The 23,818-nt window shown below is 35.2% G+C and overlaps 1 protein-coding gene across 1 annotated transcript in view; it reads right to left on the reverse strand.

The window, feature by feature from the left end:
- FAF1 (Fas associated factor 1) overlaps positions 1 to 23,818 on the reverse strand; it is a gene marked incomplete at both ends in the record, with an annotated part of 172,736 nt that overhangs the window by 77,315 nt on the left and 71,603 nt on the right. Inside the window, one exon of the mRNA XM_082002714.1 lies at positions 7,803 to 7,889. Coding sequence (XP_081858840.1) covers positions 7,803 to 7,889 — 87 coding nt within the window. The remainder of the gene's footprint in view (positions 1 to 7,802; positions 7,890 to 23,818) is intronic.

Consider the following 23,818-nt stretch of genomic DNA (forward strand, 5'->3'; position numbering starts at 1 on the left):
GACAGTAAAGGACAGAAATGCTCCCACTGACAATACCAACAATTTTCACCAACTGTATCAGGTAGAGGTTTATTAAAAATGGAAACACTACCAGAGGTTTCATCTGCAAGCGGCATTATTAAGCAATGACTGGAGAGGGATCAAGATTGATTTGATTATTGATTTAATGTATTTAGAAGAGGTAGCCTTTTGGCCAGGGAGGCTCTTTGCAGAGAGCAGAGAGCAATGAGTATGGCCACTTTCTGGGCACCTTGGCCCAAAGGGTGGAACTCTTATCAATTCGCACTAAGCAATACAACAACCATGGGCAACAGGTCTTGGCAACTGTTGCAGTCAGAAGGATGTGTGGTTTTTATGCCACAGCTTTCCCTAACAGTCTTGGCATTCTCACAAGAAAGCACTTCTGATTTCTCAAGGCCTGCGCTACACCATCCAAAACAGAGATCCTTAGAAGATGGAGATCAGCAAATATGATGCAGTAATGCCCAAGTGCAATTGTCCTTAAAAAGCTTAAAAGCACCGTTACATGGCACACCACAACTCCGTAATGCACTGAACGTGTCACAGAACAAGTCTCCAGTAAGCCAGCGGATCGTAAGTGATCTCTGTTCATCATATCTCTAGAGTAATTCCCATTCTCCCTGGAGGTTGCATTAACTACCAACAAAAATTGTAGGCATAAACCTTCTGCTTATTCTAATTTATCAAAAAGGACAAATGTACAAACGAGTCTTCAGCTATGGAATAAAAGTATCCCAACTTCTTGGCCCATCAGGTATATTGATAAATATATTGATTAAAAAACATGAAAGAAGAATTACAGTATACTGGACAGAACTCTTTAGGATACACTGTTAACCATGGAACGCACACTCAAAATAGGCAATTTGTAAACTGGAATGACAAATATATCCCATGGAGAGGATATATTTTCCTGTGACAAATAGTTCTTCAATTTATCTGTTGGAATAAGTCTCTGAAGCAAAGCTTGAGGTAGTTTGGTGAAAAGATAAAGTCTCTTTATACCTTGCTAATAAATATTAGTTATCCTTCTTAAAGGATTAACACACTGTAGTTTCAAATATGCATCCTAGGAAATCTCAAAACTCAGAGAGACAAAATCACTTTTTTATAAGCTGATCTCATTCCATACTAGAATCCTAATGATTAAATCATTACCTTACTATTTATTTTTAGCACAGAAGAAAACACTGTAATGGGCAAACTATATGCCTTTAAGCAGGAAATCTACCTGGTGGTCAGGGCAGACGAGGCAAATTTTGTGGCTCAGAAAAACAAGCAACCTCACGGAGATATGTGGGACACAGGAGGTACGTTAGTTAACACCAGAATCCTCCTTTCTTCCTTGCCTCATGCCCTCCCTTAGATAAGCAAATAAATCAGCATCAGCGCTAGTCTCTGCACGTGCCAAGTAATGCAAGGACATCCTTATCTTGCTCTGCTTGGTTATGCCCAAGAACCGGCAACAAAAACCAAGCCATATTCAAACATGAACCATCCATAGCTGGAACATAGTTGGATTTTCTTCCTTTTTAATAAAGCAGCAGTAAAAACTTACCAAAAAAAAAAAAAGAGATGATCAATGTGACAGCAGTTACTCTTCATTATGAACAGCGCCTGGAATCTCAGATAAAGCCAGAGACTATGTTCTCTAAAAGCAGTAAAGCTGCAGCAACAGTTATAAAATCTTCCCTGTAGAACACAAGGCATCATCACCAGTTAAGGGAGGGCAGCAAAGCAAACCTGGGATATGCTGAAACTGGTATGAAAGCTCTAAACATCTAATGAGGAAACTTGAGTCCTTCTAATTACACTCTATATTCGGCTCAATTCTGAACAACAAGTGGAAGCACTGGTCTAGACAGAAAAGGACACAAGCTTGGATATACTACCTGCCTTTTATCTAGTACATTATTTATGAGAATTTTCCTTTCAGCCCTCCATGACACACTAAGAAAGCTCCATGTGGACGTGCTCTTCTAAAGAAAGGCTCTATACTTTCAGACAAGCGGACTGTCTCAGCAAAACCATCAATGCTCTAAATAAGTTGTGGTTACGAAAATATCAGCTTACACATGCGGTAGAGTCAACTGCACTCCCCTTTAAACACACTTCTTTGAAGTGTCTTCCTTCCCCAAAAGAGAAGAGATTAATAGAAGCACCTGCTCTCAAAGATGAAATTTCTATTTGAGCGGTGACAATAAACTGGAACACCAGAAGAGTCATAAACCAAACTCTTACCACCTCACCAACTCCCAATACACCTCTGTACGTCCGAATCAATCTTGCTGCTCTTCCCCATAAGAAACATGAGATCAGCCTAAAAATTCTATGATTTTATTGACCATTTAAATTCAAGGATGAAATGAGTTATAAAAAATAGAATCCTTTTTATGGTAGCTAAGAAAGGTAGTCTTAATTTTCCCAGATTTCTGAAATCACAGCTACTGACTGCCATCCAAATATCCTTACATCAAACAGAAGGAAAGAGCGCATTTCCCATTCCTTTCATTTTCAGTATGGCTAACAACTGAGAAAAGCAACATTAAAACTGGACCACAAGAAGCAGAATAGTGAGCAGAATATGACAAATAATTTCTTCCAGCAGGACGCAACATGGTTAAGAAAGCTGAAAACTGAAAGGTTGCTTTTTTGATGTTTTTTGGTTTGTGGTTTTTGTTTTTTTTTTTTAATCATAGCTACTAAGCTGATTTGTATTTTTAATATAACGATACAATGGGTTTTGGTCTTCAGTGTGCACTTCTTGCACTCCTGTAAGACTTACTATCATGCAGTGAGGAAGTAAACCCTTCCCAAAAGCAACGCGATAGGTGTAGATCACTTAAATGGAGTTATTTTATGTTTTAAAATTGGACAATCCTAAATAAATTTACTTGTGAAAAAAAGTACAAACACAAGCTGGTTATCTCTGAAATAGTAATTTTTACATAAAAGAAATTAATTCCAATCACTTTATCTTAATTATTATAGATAGAAAATAGACAAGGCAGTGGGGCAAAAAAAAAAAATTGTGAAGGAGCAGCTGTAACCTCCTTGTTTATCCTGGGGAAAGAACATATGTCATCATACTTTCATCCACATAAAAACATCCAAGCAAGCCACAAGTCATAGTCAGAAGATTATGTAAAATAAAGACATTTAGGAACTGTTTATTAGATTACTCAGTTTTCTATTTCTTAATGATCTGAATGTCCTGCTTCATAGATTACCATGAACTTCCAACACTGGGTACTGTCTAATGATTTTCACTACTAAGTCGGGATTATAGTATAAATGTTAAATTGAAACTTTACAATATTCCTGAACCCACGTAACAAAACATACTGCAAGTATTCTTCTAAGTACCTAAATTAAAAGGATCCTGTCAGATCCAGTCTACCGCAAGCGGTTGATGAAAACCACAGAAGAAAAGTAACACGCAAAGTAATTAACATTACAGACAACCCAAATTCTAATTATGACATTCTTATACAGAAAAAAAATAGTTGAGTATTTTCTAATGATGTGTATATTTTAATCTAAATATAGTCAATTTTATGCCTCTGATTAACAGACACTTTCTCTGTCAGGACAATTCATTCTTTAGTCATATCAATTCTAGAGGGAAAACTCCAAATGACCCAGTAAACGCAGACATGGCATCCATTACAATTAAACAGCCAGTGTATGTAAACCTCACAACTTGTTTTCGTATCACAATGACAGCATGCAGTAACAAATTTTCTGTTCAGAAAGCCTTTGCAAGACCTGGAAAGGGAAAGAAATACATACTCCCAAATACTAATTACTCAGATGCTTAATACTCAGCCTCTTCAAAAATCTGGAGATCAGCCAAAAACTGTCATAAATGGTTTGACTTTGTACCAGAATACTATTTATCGGCATTCTTAATTTCTATATGTGCAGACAGACTGTGCTTAGTACTTAGCAATGAAATAAGTAATAATAAATGTAACAGCAGTGCTAATTGGATCATATGTAAGCATTTGAGAATTTTGATTACAACCTAGAAGTCTTTATTAAATTCAGCTAAGGAACATCAACCACATCTGCTACACTGAAGGTGGTCATGTTCACAAGGGATGATGCAGAACCTCAACATGTTAGTGGCTACACATGTGTCACATCTGAAACGTGCAGACAAACAACTTGTCAGTACAGAACTACTTCTGCCTAAGCTAATAACCAATGGCTTATCTATACAATGAAGAGGTGCAGTTACTTGTCTTGAAATGAGGATACGAGGTCTTGACCGACTGTACTGTTTAGGCAAACAAAGTGTTACCGGCAGTAGGTAGAAGGACGGCTGCCGAGTGCCTCTGTGCAGGATCTGCATGCGAGGGCACAGTTACGACACTGGGCGCTTCATCTTCTGTCTTTGCCTCTCTCCCCTTTCCCCCTCCAAGCCTCACTCTAAAAGTTTTAGATCTTTTTCATGCAGAAACATACTCCATTTTGACAAGCTCACTGTTGTTACTTATTAAGAGCCAGGCATTTCTCATCACTATGCTGAAACGACTTAAAACAATGACCTAATTAAGAAACAAGTTTTAGCTTAAATACCACGAACAAAAGCAGCACAAAAGCAACCTCTCTCCTCCTTCCCATATTGGATGTTGCTGTTCTATGCTACCAAAATGAACAGAAACATGAGGGGTAAAAACTCATGCTGCCGAAATAAATAAAAAACCAGTGACCTCAAGAGGGAAAAATGTTTCACCTCAAGTATATATGTGTAAAAAAGCTAATATCCAAAATGTAATCTGTTCTTCTATAATTAAAATCACAATTTTTCCATGTTGTAATTTTTTTCTTTTTTGACACATACGTATTTGAAAGTTGCTCATTCCACTGGGCAATATAGCAGTAATTACCACTGGAAGTTTAGAAGTCCAGCCAATGGAATACATTTCAGAAATTTCAGTAAATTATTCTGGTCTGGTTTTAATTTTACAAGCTCAGTAATGTTACGGTTGTTACTACACCCAAAATAAAAATAAAGATTGAGAACAAACCGTGAACCTATTTAAATAAATAAGATTGTAATTATTTTTTCATTTTCAAGACTTCATTACATCAGTTGATGATATATACCCCAAACCAAAGAAATTAAGCCTTTAATATAAATAAAGTTTTACTTAAGTAAACTTGTTACAAAAAGAATTATTTAAAACCCATACATTTACTTTGTTTGAACTTTAACTAGCAGAACAGATCCAATTTGTGGCATTAAAATTTTTCAGGCACAATAAAAGCTAAAAATATGTCCGTGCTGAATGGTGAAATGAGATTTCCACAGACTACGTGTGCCTTGTTTCCCACAATCAAACTGTCACAGCATGAAAACATTCTCCTGCGTGTGGAGGTTTTGATACCCATTTCCCCGGTGAAAGTGTGCAAAAGGATCTGAAAGAGTTATTGACAATTCATACAGTATCCCATATTTCATTAGATCGTACAAGCAGAGAACAGAACTCTGAAGGGAGATGAAGCAACAATGTTTTAAACGACTATTGACTCCACTACATTTCCTGATAATGTCAGACGACTGTAGTCTGTCAGGTTCATAGGAGACTCAAGATGATACAGGAATCCAATTATGCGAAGTCTATTTAGTTGTCCTGTTTGCTAAGCCAAAGGTTAACGAGAACTGCACTGAAAAAACCTCCTGTGGTATTACAAAGTATTTCTTATGCTGCATAACATGTAAATGAAAAAGTATTTTAATCAAGTCTTTGTTTAACTCTTTAATTGCAACAGAGTACTATACAATACAGCGAATGAAAAACTCACGACGGAAAAAGCGATTTCAAATTTTGCCTCTGAACTAAAGACATCATGACTTATTGCTAAAGTAATTATTACTGAGTATTTCCAATCTGCAAAGGAAAAAATGTTCAGATAACAGAACCATAGATAGTAATTGCCAACATTAAATCTTTATAAATAGTAAGCTATGGCCTCTAATTTTAGACAAAAATTAATTATATTTTTGTTGGTAACACATTCAAATCTGTTTACACAGCTGACAAGTCTCAGCTGCACCAGACTCCAGCAGTGAGCTTTGAGGACTCTCCTGCTTTGGAGCAGATGACTCGCAATTCACCAATTTCATTAAAGATGAAAAGGGGAAAAATTCACCTGCAACAATGTCACTTGTAAAAACAGACTTAAAACAGATTTATGAGTTTTACGTATGTGAGGTATCCCATTCAATAGAAAGCGGGGGGCAATATGGGAAAACCTAACAGCTGTGGGAAAACGGATTAGAAGTGTTGAGTTTCCAATTCTTTTTTGGGCTAACGTAAACTAATAAAATGTTAAAATGGATCCGCGTTTCAAAGACTGTAATTACCACATGACACCATGCTCTTATTTCAGATCTTACATCTATCGTCTCAGATATGCTCTTGAATACATGGACGTAGATTTACCCAACTCTCTCAAACTTAACTACTGTTTCTGCAAACACTACCCTAGACTTATTATACAAGTATATTAGAAATTCAGATAGTCTTTGGCTTTTTTGGTTTGGGGTTTTGGTTTGGTTTGTTGGTTTTTTGTTGGGTTTTTTTGTTGGGTTTTTTTGATTGGCATAAACCCTTTACCCAGAGCAAAAAAGCAGCAGTCTTATTTACACAGCAATTCTCCCTCTGCAAGAAGAGAGTAGAAATGTACAGGAAAGCAATGCTTTGAAGATAATGTTAATTAACATAGAGAAAGCAAATCCCAATTCCATTTTCAGTTTGTAGAATAGTCAGGTTAAATCCCTAGTCTAAATGAATGATTTTATAAAAATACAAAATTTCTTTCTACATTTTTCTCAGGTCACAAAATCTATACACAACATAACTACAGAATTAATTCAGCCTTTAAGGCTTTTTTTTTTTTTTTTTTAAATAAAGGAGGATCTCACTAGCTGGCAGTGGGAACATACTACCAGAAGAATACTGTCTGAGCAAAAATGAAAGACATGCTGTAAAATACAATGTAGGGACAACCATGCAATGAAGCAAGTCTAATATTTAATGGAATTCCACAGTTAAGTCCCACAATTTAATGAATTTGTAGGAAATTCAGTCAGATGATTCTGTTACTGAGGGTACACATTGATCTCAGCTAAAATTTCCTTCCATTTCTAAATAATGGTAATTCCAAAAGCTGCAAAATGCATTTGAAAATTGAATATCTATTGTACAGTATACATATTATTTACTATTTCAAAATGTAATCTTGTGAATGTCCATACATTCTTACTGGCCCAGCAAGAACCAAGGTAGATAACCTGAAAAGCAAGTGAAGCTCTCCACTGAGCTCAACAGCAACACCTCTTGCTTCAAGGCAGACACAGGCTTAAGCATACCAATGATCTGATGGACACAGCCAAGGAAAATACCTAGATATGCACTCAGAATACTTGTAAAAACCAGGACTTTTTCCTGAAGTTCAATCACTGCAATAGACCTCCTCAACTTCCAAAATGTTGCGCAGCTTTGCTCGTCCTCGTCTAAAACATGCACTGAATTTGAGACACATGAATAATTTCCACGGAAATGTGCATCACTAAGCCGATACTTTAGTAATAGTATCTTTCAAGATAAAGCTCTGAATCATGTGTTATGATTATATGTTATGAATTATTATGTTATGAGAGGTTACTGCATAGGGGACAATAAAAGCTATCGGGTGACTCTGATCAAAAATTCAAGTAAAATCATCTATTAGCAGGAAGCAATGAAATGAGAACCAAAGCTGCTTACCGAGTCATCTGTAGCAGAAGGAGGCCAGCCTTCCCATAACTGGTGACGGACAGGGATACTAGTTAGGTCATACACATTCCGCTTTACCTGGTAAAAAAATAAAGTAAATTTAAAAAAAAAACCAAGAATGTATACTAACAAAAGCATAGAGGCAAATGGCATTATTTTCATCATAATCCCCAGCTTTTTATTTTAATTTTTTCCAGTTACTGTAAAACAGGTTCCTCTAACACTCAAAGATCCAGATGTGTTCCACAGGCCTACATACAGTACTGCTGATTTTCAGTGCTACCAAAAGCAATTGAATAAACTATGTTAAAGAAAAAAAAGTCCATAACATATAATTTGTAATGAGTCATTATTACTGAAGTATCATAAATGTGTAAAATAATTCATAATACAAATTTTCATAGTAAACAGTATCACAAAGCAATGAACAAAACAAGGGGATGCAGAGGGTATTAATAAAAATTAGTTCATATATTCTAGTTAATATTAAAATTTTAGGTTCATGCTACATCTAATGTAATAAGAATACAACTAGTTTTGTGTAAGCTTCTGAAATGGGATCCAAAAGTAAAAGTGAGTATATTAAACATGAAAATAAGAATTAATAAGCACATTTCCAATGAAGACAACACATTTCAAACATTTATTAACAAAATGCAAGCAAACTAATTTTACATCAACTCTTTTCTCATGCTATTAAGATACAAGTTGCTACCATTAATCATCTCACATGATGGTTGTCAGGAGGAAGAGAGGGGGAAAAGAAGAAAGGGTTGAAAATTTCAAATACAGGAAGAATGCTGCAAAATACAGCAAACAAATTCCACAAAAACATTAGCACAGATAAAAAACCTGACATGTTTTATCACAGGTTTTGTGGTAAGTAGTTACTTAAACCACAAAAAGATGTAGTTTTCTACTTGGGATAGAGAGTGATATCTCAAATTCTGAATGGTATCTTATACCTGAATGTAAAGGCTGCACAAGGAATGAGCACATGTAAGTACTGCCCAGCTGCACCAGCACTGTGAACAACAAAAAGCTTACAGCAAGCAATGTTGGGTTTTGGTTTGTCTTCCATAAAACTGCTGGGAATACAAGGTCCTCCTCTATCTTCACAGGTCTATTTTAGTTTCCAAGTACAGATGTCAACAACTTATATTATATCCAGAAAAACACTCTCAAATAGATAAAAGTAAGGTTTGATACATTTTACTAATGTTCTACATGACCATTCACTAGACAGAATATCTGAGGAAATCAGAAGTTCTGCATCCTGTTCCCAGCTCTAAGAGGGCTGTACAGTTTAACGCTAACAGACACAATAACCAGGTGTTTGACACAAACCAAAAGATACTAAGGCAGATGGGTAAGATTTGACTTAAAGCAAATGCCAAGACTACTCCAAAACCTGTCCTCTGATGCCTTCTTTAGCTTTTCATTTGTTCACTTGTCAGCTGGAAAGAACCAACAATTAATTGTATTCTAACTTCTACTACGAGTATTACTAATAATTCTGTGAACTGAAAAAAATCATATATAGTTGTCAGCAGAAAAGATCTTTGAGCTAACCCCTTGTAGTGTAGCGCACTTACCTTAAGTTAACAACTTTCTCTGAACAGAGAAATAATTAAAAAAAAAAAATCAGAAAGTAAGCTGGAATTTGTCAAAATGAGGAATATTAACATAATCCACGTATTTAAAGTTTTCCTAGTCAAGAAATGAATGAAAGGTAATTCTAAACTACCATTCTTAGGAAGATAATGCAATAAAACCAACGACCCACTATGCAGACATTTTATAGAATTTTACCCTACCTATTGACCAGTACTTGCCATAGCTTCATCACAGAAGCACATCTGAGTTTCGAATACACGGTAAGGTAGTACGGTAATATAAACATATGGAATGTGCGTATGTTCCCTCAAAATTTGTCATTTATTTCTAGTACAGAATGTATATGCAACATCTGGCAGTAGATATTAATCTAAAAATGTGTTTGCATAATGAAATAGCACCAAAACTCTTTTCCTCTGGATCATCTTTAGAGAGGAATGCTGCATGGACCCTTTCTTTCAAATTTTGCCCAGTTCAAACACATTAATACATGGATGAAGGATACCTGTGCAGACATTAAGTGGTAAAAGAACTGTTCTAATAATTGTAAACATCCTAAGGGGCTGAGGGAGGAGACAGGGATTTCCACACATATGCTTGCTCACAAATGTTCGTTTGGGCAACATTCTTCAAAAGACTCTTCGTGGCCCTGCTCCATGAGTTTGCCAACAAATAAATACTACTGAGAAAATTCAGGGCACAGAGAGAGCAAAGGAAGTACAGTGCTATTACTGTATTTCCAGTCTCCAATCCTCCATTCAATTATTGTTGCTCACTCTCATTACTTGTAGTAGTAGTAGTAGTATCATTATTTCATACTAATGAAGTGCCTCTTACTAAGAGTGAAGAACTGCTTCACATTGCTGGACAGATTTAATATATTGGCACGGGAATACGAATTACTGGAGTTAACTAGGCTATGCAGATAATAATTTCAATACTATCAGTTAAAGCTTTATACATATTCTGCACAGATGAGTGGAAAACAATGGCTTCAATTTATTATCCAACAGCAACATACATTACTTCCAACTCTGATTCTACATCTCACTGAAGCATGAAAGTCAGACCATGTGGGTTCCTTATTTCGACGTTTCATAACATATATTTGGGTTGGATTTCCAGCTCAGCTTTACATTCATTGTATGTTTTAGAATCATTAGGATATCTCTCCTTTTTATGTAAAACTGGTAAATTACATGTACACCCAATAACCTTTATGTTAATACTGGTTTTGTTCAGGAGTTTTTGCAGGGAGACTGATCTGGTAACTATGTTTCATTTAAAAAATTTACAACTACATTTTAATTAAAAAGCTAAAACAAGAACACTGTTTTGTTTAAAGACACAGAATTCTGAAGTATTTATTAGCAATTAAAGTGGAGTTCTTCCTCATAATTAAGCATGTCATCATGCTTTAAAAAATACACATATACTTTAATTATTAAAAACATATTTAAATTAATTTCAAATATATATATGGTGTTTATATATATACATACGCATATGTATACACACACGCACCTGTGAAAAATGAAATTATGGAAGATGGACCTCTATACAACTTGGTATATGATCTCATTCCTACTGTTCAAAACAAACAGCCTTTCTTCAGTGCTTCTTAACAAGAAAGTAGCCTGCTGTGCAGTATTCATTTTGCAGTACTATCAAGGTAAAGAGATGCCATTACTCCATACTGACCCCACAGCAGCCCACCAAAATGTAACAATACTGATCTGTGATCACAAGAATATAGTTCTTCCAATTTTAGTTTTCTTGCATTAAATATCAGGATAAACTGCCCCTGTGAGATAACCAGGTAACTCCAATTACATATCAAAAAGAGTCTATTAATGTTATTTTCACAATATAAAACTCTAAAATGAGCTATTTTCAAATAAAAAGTGAAACTTATTTACAGAAACGTGGGATCAATACCACTACATAATATTGTTTTCAAAAAGCCTTCAGAAATAAAAATAAATAACTCAGAAGTCACATTCCTCAAATTCCCTTTTAATTCCAAAGTACAACAGAAAGGCATTATGAAAAAAACAGTATTTCCCTTCTTTCATTAACTCATCTGTAACTGCACTGAATTCAATAACATTCCTCTGCTATTCTAAGCTTGAAAGGCATGCTCGGGGTAAAGTGTTATGTTGGTATAAAGCACAATGCCAGACTGATGTGCTGGACAAAAGTGATCAAAGTTGAAGTAATTTTAGCCAACGCACAAGTATTCTGCTGCATTATTCTACCAGAATGACATCTGTTGAGCAACTCGTCGCAGAATAAACTAGTTGTTATAGACAGACCTGGTCGGGTAGGGGACCATGTAAGACTTATCAGAGTAATGTTTGATTAAACAAACTGCTTGAGTTAAGATCATAAATGGATTTGTAATTCATGCCAAAGTAGTCCTCTTTCAAACAACAAGCCACAATCAATTTTTAAAGATAAAATAAGCTTGCTTTTAAATAACTATTTAATTTTAGGTTTCTTTGATAATTAGAATACTATTAAGAGAGCAGACTGCAAAAGTTTTAGAGACAAAGAATATTTACCAGTCGAGAACAGAAAACCCCTTTTTATTAACTGACTTCAATTCAGTTTAAAGTTAAAAATTCTGTAAGGAGGAAAAGTTCTGGAGACACGTATAAAGCAGAACTATAAACTGCTTCCTTACTAGGCCAGTGAAATAAAAACCTACAGCCATACTCGTGTAACTGAAAAAAGTTAGCATAGTAAGCGGATGAAGTCTATGTGAAGGCTTTTATTTCTAAATTCACCCGATATTGATAGGAGGACTGAAATCTGTATAGACTTGTGTAACCCAAGCTAACTTCTAGTGCCATCCACTGAGCTACGTGTATGGGCAAACTTTTTGGTTCTCCACCTTTGATCAGTTCGAAATACTAATTGGTGGCATTGTCTTTGTGCAGCCCCGAATTTCTTTTCGGAACGTTCAGACGCCATGGCGACTGGCACATTACTATGGCAGCCGCCCTTCAGATTATAATCTTCAGAATATACGATCATTTAAAAACAAATTAAAGGCACATCTCATCTATTTGGTTGCAAAACTCAGCTGTGAACAGTATCAATACAACCATTTAAACAACAAAAAAAATCCCGCCGATATTTCAGAATCGATTTTACTTGGAAAATTAAATATAATTCCTGCAGAATGCCCTGCCTTGCAGCTATACACTGATGCTGGAAAAGCACACGAAGTTTTACCTTCAGCTCATTTTCACTGGTGTTAGAAGGGAGTTACAATATTAAACAACTTTTAACATTAAAAAAACCAAAAATACATCAAAGTAGCCAACACGCTGAGAAAGCTTCCCAGTCTTACTTTCTTATCTTCCACTGTTTTTTTAAGCAGATGAGTATGTTGCTTTAATATGAAGGTTAAACACAAAAGATACACTTTGTTTGTAGGTATGAAGTTAATCCAACATTCAAAGCCCTTCCACATCCATATTAGTAAGGATAAAATGAAGTAAAACGTATCACAAGGCAAGAAGTCTGTACCAGGTAATGTGCTGATGACGACCCTCTGGGGGTTTCGCTTGCCAGGAATAAGTAGCTATTTTCTTATTTGTGAATTAGAAAAAATCTGAAATCTACTTTAAAAAAAAAAATCTAACAACTACCAAATTGTTAAAAAAATTAAATATTACGTTGAATCATCAAATAACTGTCATGCCTGAATCTGTATCTTTGAATCACAACAAAGTTTAACAGTAGTTTCCCTCGGGCTATTTTCCACTTATGCAGGTACAAAGTTAATTGAAATAATGTAGATAATGAACTTTTGTTAGTCTTATTATTAAATATAATTTATGCAAAGCTGTAAATTGGCTGAGATGCTAAAGACTGTTCCAGGCACATAGGCAGCATGAAAGACAGTGCAAAAATGAGTGCATGAAAGGCAGACAAAGGGAGCAATAAAGTCAGAGGACTGTGAGGAATGTGGAATGTGAGTTGGGGGATGCAGGGAAATGAGATCAGATGCAGACAGAGCAAGGTTGCATGGGACATTGATAGTAAAGTGAGAATCTTGACTTTGACATTGTAACAGAGGAGAAGCCAAAATAAGTAAGCCAAAGTTTCAGGGGACAGCAGTGATATGGATGGGGCAATGACAGAAACAAATGCAAAGTAAGTAAAAGCATTTTGGTGCAAAAAGATTGTAGAAGAAAGCCTTTAACACCTCCATCAGACAAAATTCCACCGACAGAGACAGCAAAGAGCTTCGGGAACCTGGCAGTAAGGCACTGGACGCTGGGACAGAATCTACCAAGTTTCTAAGCACAGAGAAGTGTCAAAAGAGAAAAAGTGGCAATATGAAAGTTATCAATAGTTATGAACAAAGAGCATGGGTCAGATAAAAGGGTAATTTCAGTTAACTATGGACTACCAAGAACTATTAGAAACACACAGGTGTAAAACTAGAGAGAAAGAACCACAACTGCCACAACTTATTGCATAGATTTGGTCCACAGTAGTAGTAAAGAAGCAAGGCAGAAGTGGAATAAGTTAGGAGAGAAAATGAAAAACAAAAATAAGTGATCCATATTTAAAATTTTCCCATTGCAGGGGAAAAGTATCTCACATTTTATCAGGCAAAGGCTATCAGTGGTCAATGAGAAATTGAATTTCTTAACTTTAAAAGGTGATATGTGCAGTAATTTTTAGCCAGCTACCCACAAGCAGGATACAGTACATTACTTGCAATATGAATATATGAACCACAACTAACATTAGCACCCAAAGCAGATCTCTCGGGTAACGTTAGGCAAGATTTGTCTGAGGGGAATGATATAAGTCTGCTCCACTCACAGTTTTGTTTACCATTTTGTGTAGGCGTTACTTTAGAAACAATAATGCATCTCTAAAGAAATGATAACTGGCCTCTCTCTCTAGCGGCTGACTGAATTTTAAATTACAGAATTCTTTCAATTAGTGAATTAAGATGTCAGAATCAGTCTGGGTTTTTTGTAACGGTGTCTGCTTTGCAAGAATTTCATACCACAAACTCTCCATGGTAGACTCACTATGCTAAAATAACTATTTACATTTGCACATATACTCAATTCACTCCGTTGTAATCTAAAGGAAAAAAATATACTTCCAACCGAAATATTTAATCCAAAATCTATACTGAAAGCAAGAAAACTCCTCTCCCACCCAAGCTTGCCAGCCAAAAATCAGTTGTGATTCAGAGCTTTTCTGAAACACACAAGAATTCAAGTGTGTGTTTTACTACAATACATCCTCTAATTAATTTTTTTTTCTATTTCCCAGCTCCTCCTTTAAATTATTATTTTTGCTTTTAATACCTCTGAAAATATTTTGGCCTCCGTTTATTAAGTTCTCCCCATCAGTAGGCTGAAGTTTTGAAACCTCTTTTCTTGTGTAATGCAGGAGAAAAATGCAGCTTAAATTCTAACATAATTGTTTTTAATTCAATGCCTGGAATACACTACTTGCTTATACTATCATGACAAGTAGAACTGAAACAAATGAAAGCACCAAAACTTGTATTCCTAGCGAAAGTACTGTTCTCCTCCCTCTAATTAAGATTGTTTCATTTTCAAATTAAAAACAATACGCAATTTCAAACCTTCCTAAAGGACCCTAAGGGAACCTGAATGTCCACTGTACGTCAGCCACATACAAAGCAGAATTCATCAGCAAGTTACAATAAAAAAAAAAAAAAAATTTTCTGCTATGTTTTCAAGTATCACTTTCCTGTAATTAAACACATTTTATACACAGAAAAGCCACTAATGCATCCAACTTTCATTTTAGAGTGTACGGAACAGTGTTTGAACCAAAACAAACTCAGTTTAAACTACTGTTAAAAATGGACTGTATTGTACTGTAGTACTCAGTAAATATCAACGCCTTCATTAGAAAGCTTGTTGAAGTCATTATATAACCTCTCAAATTAACTTAGGTCTGGAAAACAATGTGTGATTTTTGTGACATTTTGCTGATAAGATTCAGAGACGTTCAGAGACGACCGAGTCACATGAAACGCTAAGCAAAGTCCAGCATATGCATTTCTTGATGTTTCCAATTCTTTAAATTCAATATCTAGAAAAGATAGATATTGTAGAAAAGATAGATAGATTGAAGTACATTAATTTTTCCTTTTGTCATTGGGAAGCAGAGTAAGAACTTCATATATTCAGGGATTAAACTAATACTTTAAAATAAACAGTCCACCCTATTTCCAATTTAAGTCATGAGACAAGAAGAAATAGATCACTATGAAGAAAGGTTAAGTGGCTGAAGTAGTAAACGCAAAAATTAATGCATTATTTTGCTATTATGTATTTTAAAACGGGGGAGGGAGGAAAATTTTCAGGAGAAAGAATCTGTAAAAACACAATAAACTTAACAGAAAGATGACTCACCACAATATTTTAGCAAAAAATATCTCATTTAGGAAAATAAGATACTAGATATGAGGACAGACTCCCCAGTACCACTTCTGGAAAGGCATATGGATTCTTTACTCCCCAGCTAAGCATTTATAGCCTCATTCCCCCAGATTTACATCCATCACAGATCACAGTTAGTCATCAAGCAAAGTCCAAACCAAAAATGTTAATTCCATTTTACTGATGCAAATTCTTCAGTTTCACTTACATGAAATACTACTGGCAACTTTAGAAAGTCCTAAATTCAAAGAATAAATTGTTTTTTTCCTAAGCTAGTTGCCTGTGTTCTATTTATTCTACAGTTTAAAGAAAGACACCTTCAGAGACATTACCTACTCACTTTATAGCCTCATTGAACTACTATATTTCTAAGCTGTAACACTTATTCAAATAACTTAGAAATTTTGCTTAACTAGCAGTTGTTATCAGAAGCCCATCCAGTTTAGGAATCACCAAATCATTTAAAAATTCATTAAATGTAGTGACATCTAAAATTCATTACATTTTGTAAATGCCTGTAAAGTGGCATTCAGCACTTTCAGCAATGGAAATAACGTTGTGAATAAATTACTTTTATAGATTTCACTATTATTAATACTCTATTATCCTCTACTTCATTCTTTGGACTTCATATTTTAAACCTCTTTTAAACCAACCGTTCTTGGATGTCGTTTTGTCACGACCTTTTTTTAATGGGTCTGTGCCAAGTTAGTATCTTAACACCACAACCTACAATAAAATGGTCCATTGGGTAATACTAGTATATTTTTGTGGTTAAAACCTGCTAATTTTGAAAGAGAAAATAAAAGCAAGGCTTCAACTAAACTTTACTGAATCTTCTGACATGTAAACTTCTGATTGCCTCACACAATATATATCTATACCTACAATATAATCTGAAAAGATGGATGTTCCAAGCACAGGAGATGTTCCCTCGAAGATTTAGCAAGATATTTTCCCCACCTCAGTCTCCTGCCCGGACAAGGTTTGACATTTGAGAATTAATCTGAGCTCTCTTCAAGCTACCAGGTACTACTTCTTGCCACCGCTTTGGATCTGGCCTTTTCCTGGGCTGCAGCAAGTGGCAAACGTTAAGTATATTCACTATATTAAAATTCTATATACAACTGTTTCAGTGTCTTTAAAATGTTTTACTTCTCAATGCCTGTTTTCTGCCAGCATACATGCACATTTTAATTCTGTGGAATAAAGAAACCTCTTTGCTGATCTCCATCTTCAAATATGTAAAATTAGCTATCCTTCTAGAAGAGCGTTATTGCTAAATGCAAGTTACAGTGTTCTGAAGTTGATGCAGAAGTTACTGACTGCTGCTATATGGCCTGCACTGCGCAAAGGTTCAGCCGACATCATTATTATTATTATTCATTACTTCTAGTGCCTAGGAGACCTAATTGTGATAATCCCCTCTGAACTTAAAACCACATGACCCTTTGAATTTTTTAATAGAAGGTTAAAAGAAGAAACAAATTCCTATAGGAGGAGAAGGTAAAACACATTCTTAAGAAATTGAAGCAAGACACATGAGTATTTTAAAAAAACAGATAAAAAAATCATTTTAGCAGCACACAAGCATGAGGTTGAAATCGGGTATGAACGAATTAGAGTTGAGCTAGCTGTGACATTAGAGATTGAAAGGAAGATGTGATTAGGGTTAAGAGAGATCAAACAACAAAGACTTACTGCCAAAACAATTTTACAAATTTATGTGAAAATGCCTTAAAGACTTCTGACAAAATAAAACTGACGATAATATATGACGTTTTTTGTTTGTTTGTTCTACATATAGGACACTGACAAAGAAAAGATACATTTTGAAGTCCTAGTTTGTTTTTCTATTCAGTAGGAATAGTCATTTGAGAAAATATACTTATTAGTAAGCTAACTGAAGAAGCACTGCTCAGTGAAAACTTTTAACTGACCTTTATGCACATTATGAAAGACAACAGGCAACTGCTACTAAGTCATCTGTTACCAGATCACTATCAAAAGGCATCTACTCTTTTGACAAAGCACTCAATTGCAAAATAAAGGGTAAATACAGTTTCTAATGTTGCTCCCCCAAAGAAGGATATTAATTTGCTGTAAAAACCAGAAAAATTACCAAAACAGATTGTTAATGCTACCATCCCAATTCCAGATGCTTTTATGTCTGAAAATGTTGATAAATTGACAATCATCAGGTATTTTATTTCCATTAAAAATTAATATTTTAATACCCCTTTAAAAACAGTGGGACAAACTCTGGAGGTCCATACTCATGCAAGATCCTGCATCTGGCAGGAAAAATTAGACCTTCGTTTTACCACTAGAAAATGTTACTTTTAGTTACCACCTTCCAGCAGATTTCAGAGTGCTTCAGAAAGCACGATAGGAAAGTTACGTGAAATCCAGAAGGTTAGTTTGGACTCTGCTGCAGCAGTATACAAGGCTGTAACAGAGCTAAGATAGACAGATATAATAAAGAATATGCAGGCTGAATTAGAATATCTCTAGGAAGAAGCCAGGAAAGATTGGAAGAACACTGCAAATTAGAAAAGAGTAATTATGCTGACCCGTTCAATGATCTCTGGAGCTAAAAAAAGGCATATGAAAACAACTAGTTGAAACAGCTAGTCTACTAAATGCAACAGAAGACTGTACCAGGGTAACAGTGTGTATCTGGGCTAACCTGATGAAAGAGATCATGGGGAGTCAAAGGACAAGTAATTTCATATGGATTGCATACTTAGCAGACTTACTAGATAATCCTAATAAATTATCTCAATGATTAAATCAGTAACTTGGAGAAAAATATACCTTGACACTTACTGACCATGAAGTTAAGCACTTGACCCAGAGCAGTAATTTTGAACAAAGCTATTTAAAATTGGTATGAAAACATGATTAAACTACTAAATACACTTTCTGCGTATCCCAGCTTCTCTCAGACCTACCAGAGCCAGGGCCAGAAGCTACTGCCACTACTGAGTAACAGTAAAACATGAACAAGGGTTAGAAGTAAGAAAAAATCTGCATACCACTTACACAGGCTTGATGCCAGCCTGTCCATATCACATGGGCATATGCTCAAGACTACCGTGCAAACAAGTTTAATTTTGCAGCTCCTGTCTTTCAATCTGTTCCAATTCCTTTGTCAGGAATTAGTGTGTGAACTCTTCAGCAAAAAGTCTGTATTCTACTTTCCTGTATCTTGTATTGGCTGTGTTGTTTCCTTTTTAAGGAATTAGTTGTCTTAATGAGTTATAGCATAGCAAATATTTTGGATATAGTCAGGTCCCCACTCATAAGGGCCTTAAAGATTAATTTTAGAGTTTGAATTATCACTCAAAGAGATCGTTGATGTGATTCTTGCAGTGGAAAGTAGATCTGTTACATTTTCACAGCTGTCCTGTTCTGAACAAAAGAAAAACTTAGACTAACTTATTTGAAGACAAACACCCTCATCTTTCATTCAAAAGAAACTAGTTTGCAAGAGCCTAAGCATGATAAATACATACATTGGTCTTTCATGGCTTCCCTACTTGTGCATTTCCATGGGTCTCAAAAGTAATCAGTCATATCAATAAATGGTAAGATAGACGGTAATTTTAATAATAAGGAGATGAATAGAAGTTATATTTCCCATTCTTACTGCATTTAATTAAAGTGCAACATTTGTAGTCATACTAAAAAAACCACCTTTCCCTCTTCTAAATTTCTTTCCACTTTGGTCCAATGAGAGACTAAATCCTACTGCCACTCACAAATCTCAAATTACAGTACGGAGACATGCTCCTTAACACATTTCATTGATGGACAGTATCTTCCTCCATTCCTACCCCACACGTTTCAGAATAAAAACCGATTGTTTCAAAGTCTCAGAAGATGCATAAACCACACATGCTTCAGAGACAATCCTTATTTTAAGTGATAAGTCTACTAATTTTAGTTTAAGAAATGGAACATCACCAAATCAGTATTTTGCCATGTGTTTTTTACTGTCTCACTTCTAGACAATTGATAAAATACTCTTTTATGAGACAACACATTTTATTGCTACTAGAGACAATATAAAATCTATTCAAAATTTTTTAAATGTTCAATATTAGAAAATATTTGCAAATTTAGACATTATATGAAAAAGCAGTTCAATCTATGAATCTTGTGAAGCAAAGTACCACGACTGTGCAGAGAGTTGTGCAGTACTGTCATGTAGAGAAACCCTCGAATACTCGTCTAACTTGAATGTTTCCTGTTTCTCCCCTCCACTTTTACATTTAAAGATCACAGCAAGCCTGCTGCTTAGAGAAGAGAGATGGGTAGGCTCTCTCTGCAGCCCTTTTATTCTCAGTGCCAGCCAACAAGATATATCTAAAAAAGATGAGCCACAGATCTGAAAATACTAATTTCACAAATACTGTATGTACTGTTGCAACAACAGGACAAAGCTATTAGTGTGACTTGCGCTGCACCTTCCAGTGTAGCTTGCAATCACAGTTGTAAGTCAAAGGGAAAATGACATGCAAAGCGCATTTTCTCTAAAGCCTTGCTGGTATCTTCACCACACAAAAGAGAAAATGGATTAACTCAGACACCCATCAATAACTCAACAGCTGACTTGCTTGGTTCACCTAGGTTGTTGGTACCAGCTAGTTGGCAGACTCTTACATGTGGGAACTCGGTAAGAACTCAACACTAAAGTAAACTGTGGTATCTTTCTCAGTCACTTTAAGTATGAATTTAATAAATTATATTACGTGGTTGAGTTTTAATAGCTATTCTACTAATGTTATTTTAAATTCACATTAAAATAAAGTATAAGACAAGGTTTACTGAGCTGTTAGTCAATGTCCTAACAAAAACATCTTCCTCCATTTCATTCTCATGTCTACCAAATCACCACTTCTTTGGGGGTTTTTCCTCACATCAACAGTATTCAGAAAGAATCAGAAATTCATTTCTGCGTTAACCGAGGAATGACTGTTAGTTTCATACTGGGTAAGAAAATTATGCAGACAATCGCATAGTGTATTTTAAGAATGTCAACACATACATATCAATTACAAATATAGTTACTAATATTGCTACATTTAAGTTATATGTATATAAGGTGCCCAATTATACTATTAACAAGCAGCTCTCCTATATACATGTACATTTTAAAAAAGATAATTCAATCTCTTTAACGACTCACTAACAAAGCTATTCCTTAGCTCATCCCTGCCATAACCTGTTCTATTCAGAAACATATGGGAAAAGACATTAAATAACCAGTGAAAACCATGGACTTCTGGTATTAGTGCTACACATTGCATACCCCTATTCATTATTCCACCTCCCTTGTTTAATCTATCATTAAGACTCAGTGACCCTACACTAAATTTAAAGCAGATCCTTCCTTCCTCCCATGCCTAAATTCACATACTTTTCTAGTTGGGGATGCCCTCGAGTATTAGCCACTCTACAGGGTTTCTCTAATCTCAGCTCTGAACTATGTTGTGCTATAGAAGCAAGAAATTGCTGGTTTACATCTTTAACTATGGAATCTTCCACCAAAAAAACCACCCTCATTTACTTAATAAAATAGAGAAAAATCTTTCACTTAGTACACATTTAACATGTAAAAAACCTTATATATTTCCCTCTATATGATATAGAACAAAAAATATAAAGCAGACTGCTTTAAAGCGCTGCTTCCTTGTACTTATGTCCCAAACACAATTTCATTGGAAACAAATTTAAAGCTTTCAGAAGTTTATTGTTACATCTTATAAGAGCTAGATCTTCAGTTGCATTCGAAGTCAATATGAAATAGTTTTCTAATAAACAAACAAAAAAAATCAAGATAACAAGAAGATGATTTTAAAAAATCAAATACTAGATTTGCTTTTGTTTTTTAATGCAGGAACTAAAAATATATTAAAAAATATGAGAGACCTCTGCCTCTCTCATTCCTTGTTATTGACACAGATTGCACTGTAGCAGCAGTGGCAATACAGGTGAAAACACATTAAGAGTCTTCTGAATAAGGGACAAGAATCATTATCGTTAACATCTGTACATATTTGTCAACTATACTCCTGTCTTCCTCTTCCAAGATAAGGTGAAAATTGATCTTCATCAGGATTTTAAAAAGTTAAAGACAGTAAGACTGTGAGTAAAGCAGAGATGAAATTCTGTTGAGTTAATAAATGAATCTGGCAAAGGTGGAATCTGAATATAGATTTTTTTTATCTTTACTGAAAGAAGCCACACAATTTCCTTTAGGTTTCATGGATAATACTATTTTTAGCATACAGAAATATGTTTAAATATATTTCCTAAACAAATACAATAGTGTTGAAAAGAAGAGCTGCAACCTGACCAAAAACCCCAGGCCGCCTTCTCTTTGGCTCTTACTTCTTTAATTTCTTTAAGTCTTTCCCCAAACAAGTCAGTACCTGAACTCATGGCAGGTATACATGAGTCACATGTATTTGGAGAATATAAAAAGATGAAGGGGAAAGCAAACTAGTAAGGTTCAAGCTGTCAAAAAAATCACTTTTTTTTCTACATGCAGGCTATAAAGGGTTATTTCCAACTCCTGTTCTCTATTAGAAGTTAGGGATAATTAAAATAAACACAGTAAGCTGAGAGCAATACTGGAAAATCTGAAGTCCAAGTTCTACACAGGTGCTGACACAGGAAGATGAAGGAAAAGTGTTACCAGAAAATGCAAAAAACAAATAAATGTGAACTCTATGGTACATCGAACAATTTGGAGATAAAAATGAGCTGGAAGCCTCTCCAATGAGGAAATTCTCTTTATAAGCAGCAACCCTTTTACGAAGGAGTTCTGTTTTGCTGAACCTAACCTTTTTGTCAAAGGCATACTGGCACACTCCTGCCAAAAGCTGCTTCACATGCTTGAACTGCATTTGTGACAGAAAAGCTGACCACAGAAAAAGCCACAGAAGCTGTTTAGAAAAGAGTATTTTTCATATGGGGGAAACCTTATGAAAAGAGAAAAGTTCAGAACTTAACACAAAGGCTTTCATAATGGGGGTTGTGCCCGTTTATTCTCACTCCCTGCTAATTTCCAGATCATTCAAATGAAACCGCCACTAGAAAGAATGTTTTGATTGCGAAGATAACCTTGGAAACTCTCAGGACCTGGGCGAGACAGAAACAAATGGTCAAAACCTAAAAAATGCCAAGATCACTTATACTAACTTGTAAGGCAGAATCAGAGTTTTCAGGAAATTGGATAGCTTTGTATTTACAAAAATATACATGCCAAGGCCCCAGTTCTGCAGTTTAGGCGCTCTTCCGTACTGGCTTCCAGAATCAGACTGGTTAAATTAAAAACCTAAGTAGAACACAATACTGAAATCACATTATCTTGTGATAAAACTACATTATCTTGTACTACTAAAAGGAGCGCACCACTGAGTCTCTCTTACAGTGATTTTCTTCACTGTATCTTCAATGGTGGCCACCTTAGAGAATTGTCTAGCTTGAGTAACACAGAAACCACAAAGCTGTTTCATGAAGGTAGGAGTCAGTATTTAATATACAACTAAGTGCAATTTCACTAGTGTTTGACCAAGAAACTACGGGGAGTTAGCTCATCTGTAGATTCCAGTCTTTACAAAGCTTACCATTTATATGCTGCAGAACAACAGAAAATGTAATGACTGCTTATGAAAAAGAGCTAATTTGAAGCTGTTCTGGCCATTTTCACTATTCTACTGTACAAACTTGTAATCTCACTGGAACAGAATGATTTAAATAAAGGTTAACTTAATTATTTAAACATACATACTATTTCCTCTGCATTTTTCAGTCTTCGCTTGACATGCAACTCTGTAACTATTAAATAAGCAGAGAACACCACTCCATTTAATGAAAAAAATTACTTAAATCGCAGGTTATTAAAAACTCAACTACTCA

Source organism: Phaethon aethereus (assembly GCF_964289735.1).
Source record: "Phaethon aethereus genome assembly, chromosome: 8".
NCBI classification, from domain to species: Eukaryota; Metazoa; Chordata; class Aves; order Phaethontiformes; family Phaethontidae; genus Phaethon; species Phaethon aethereus.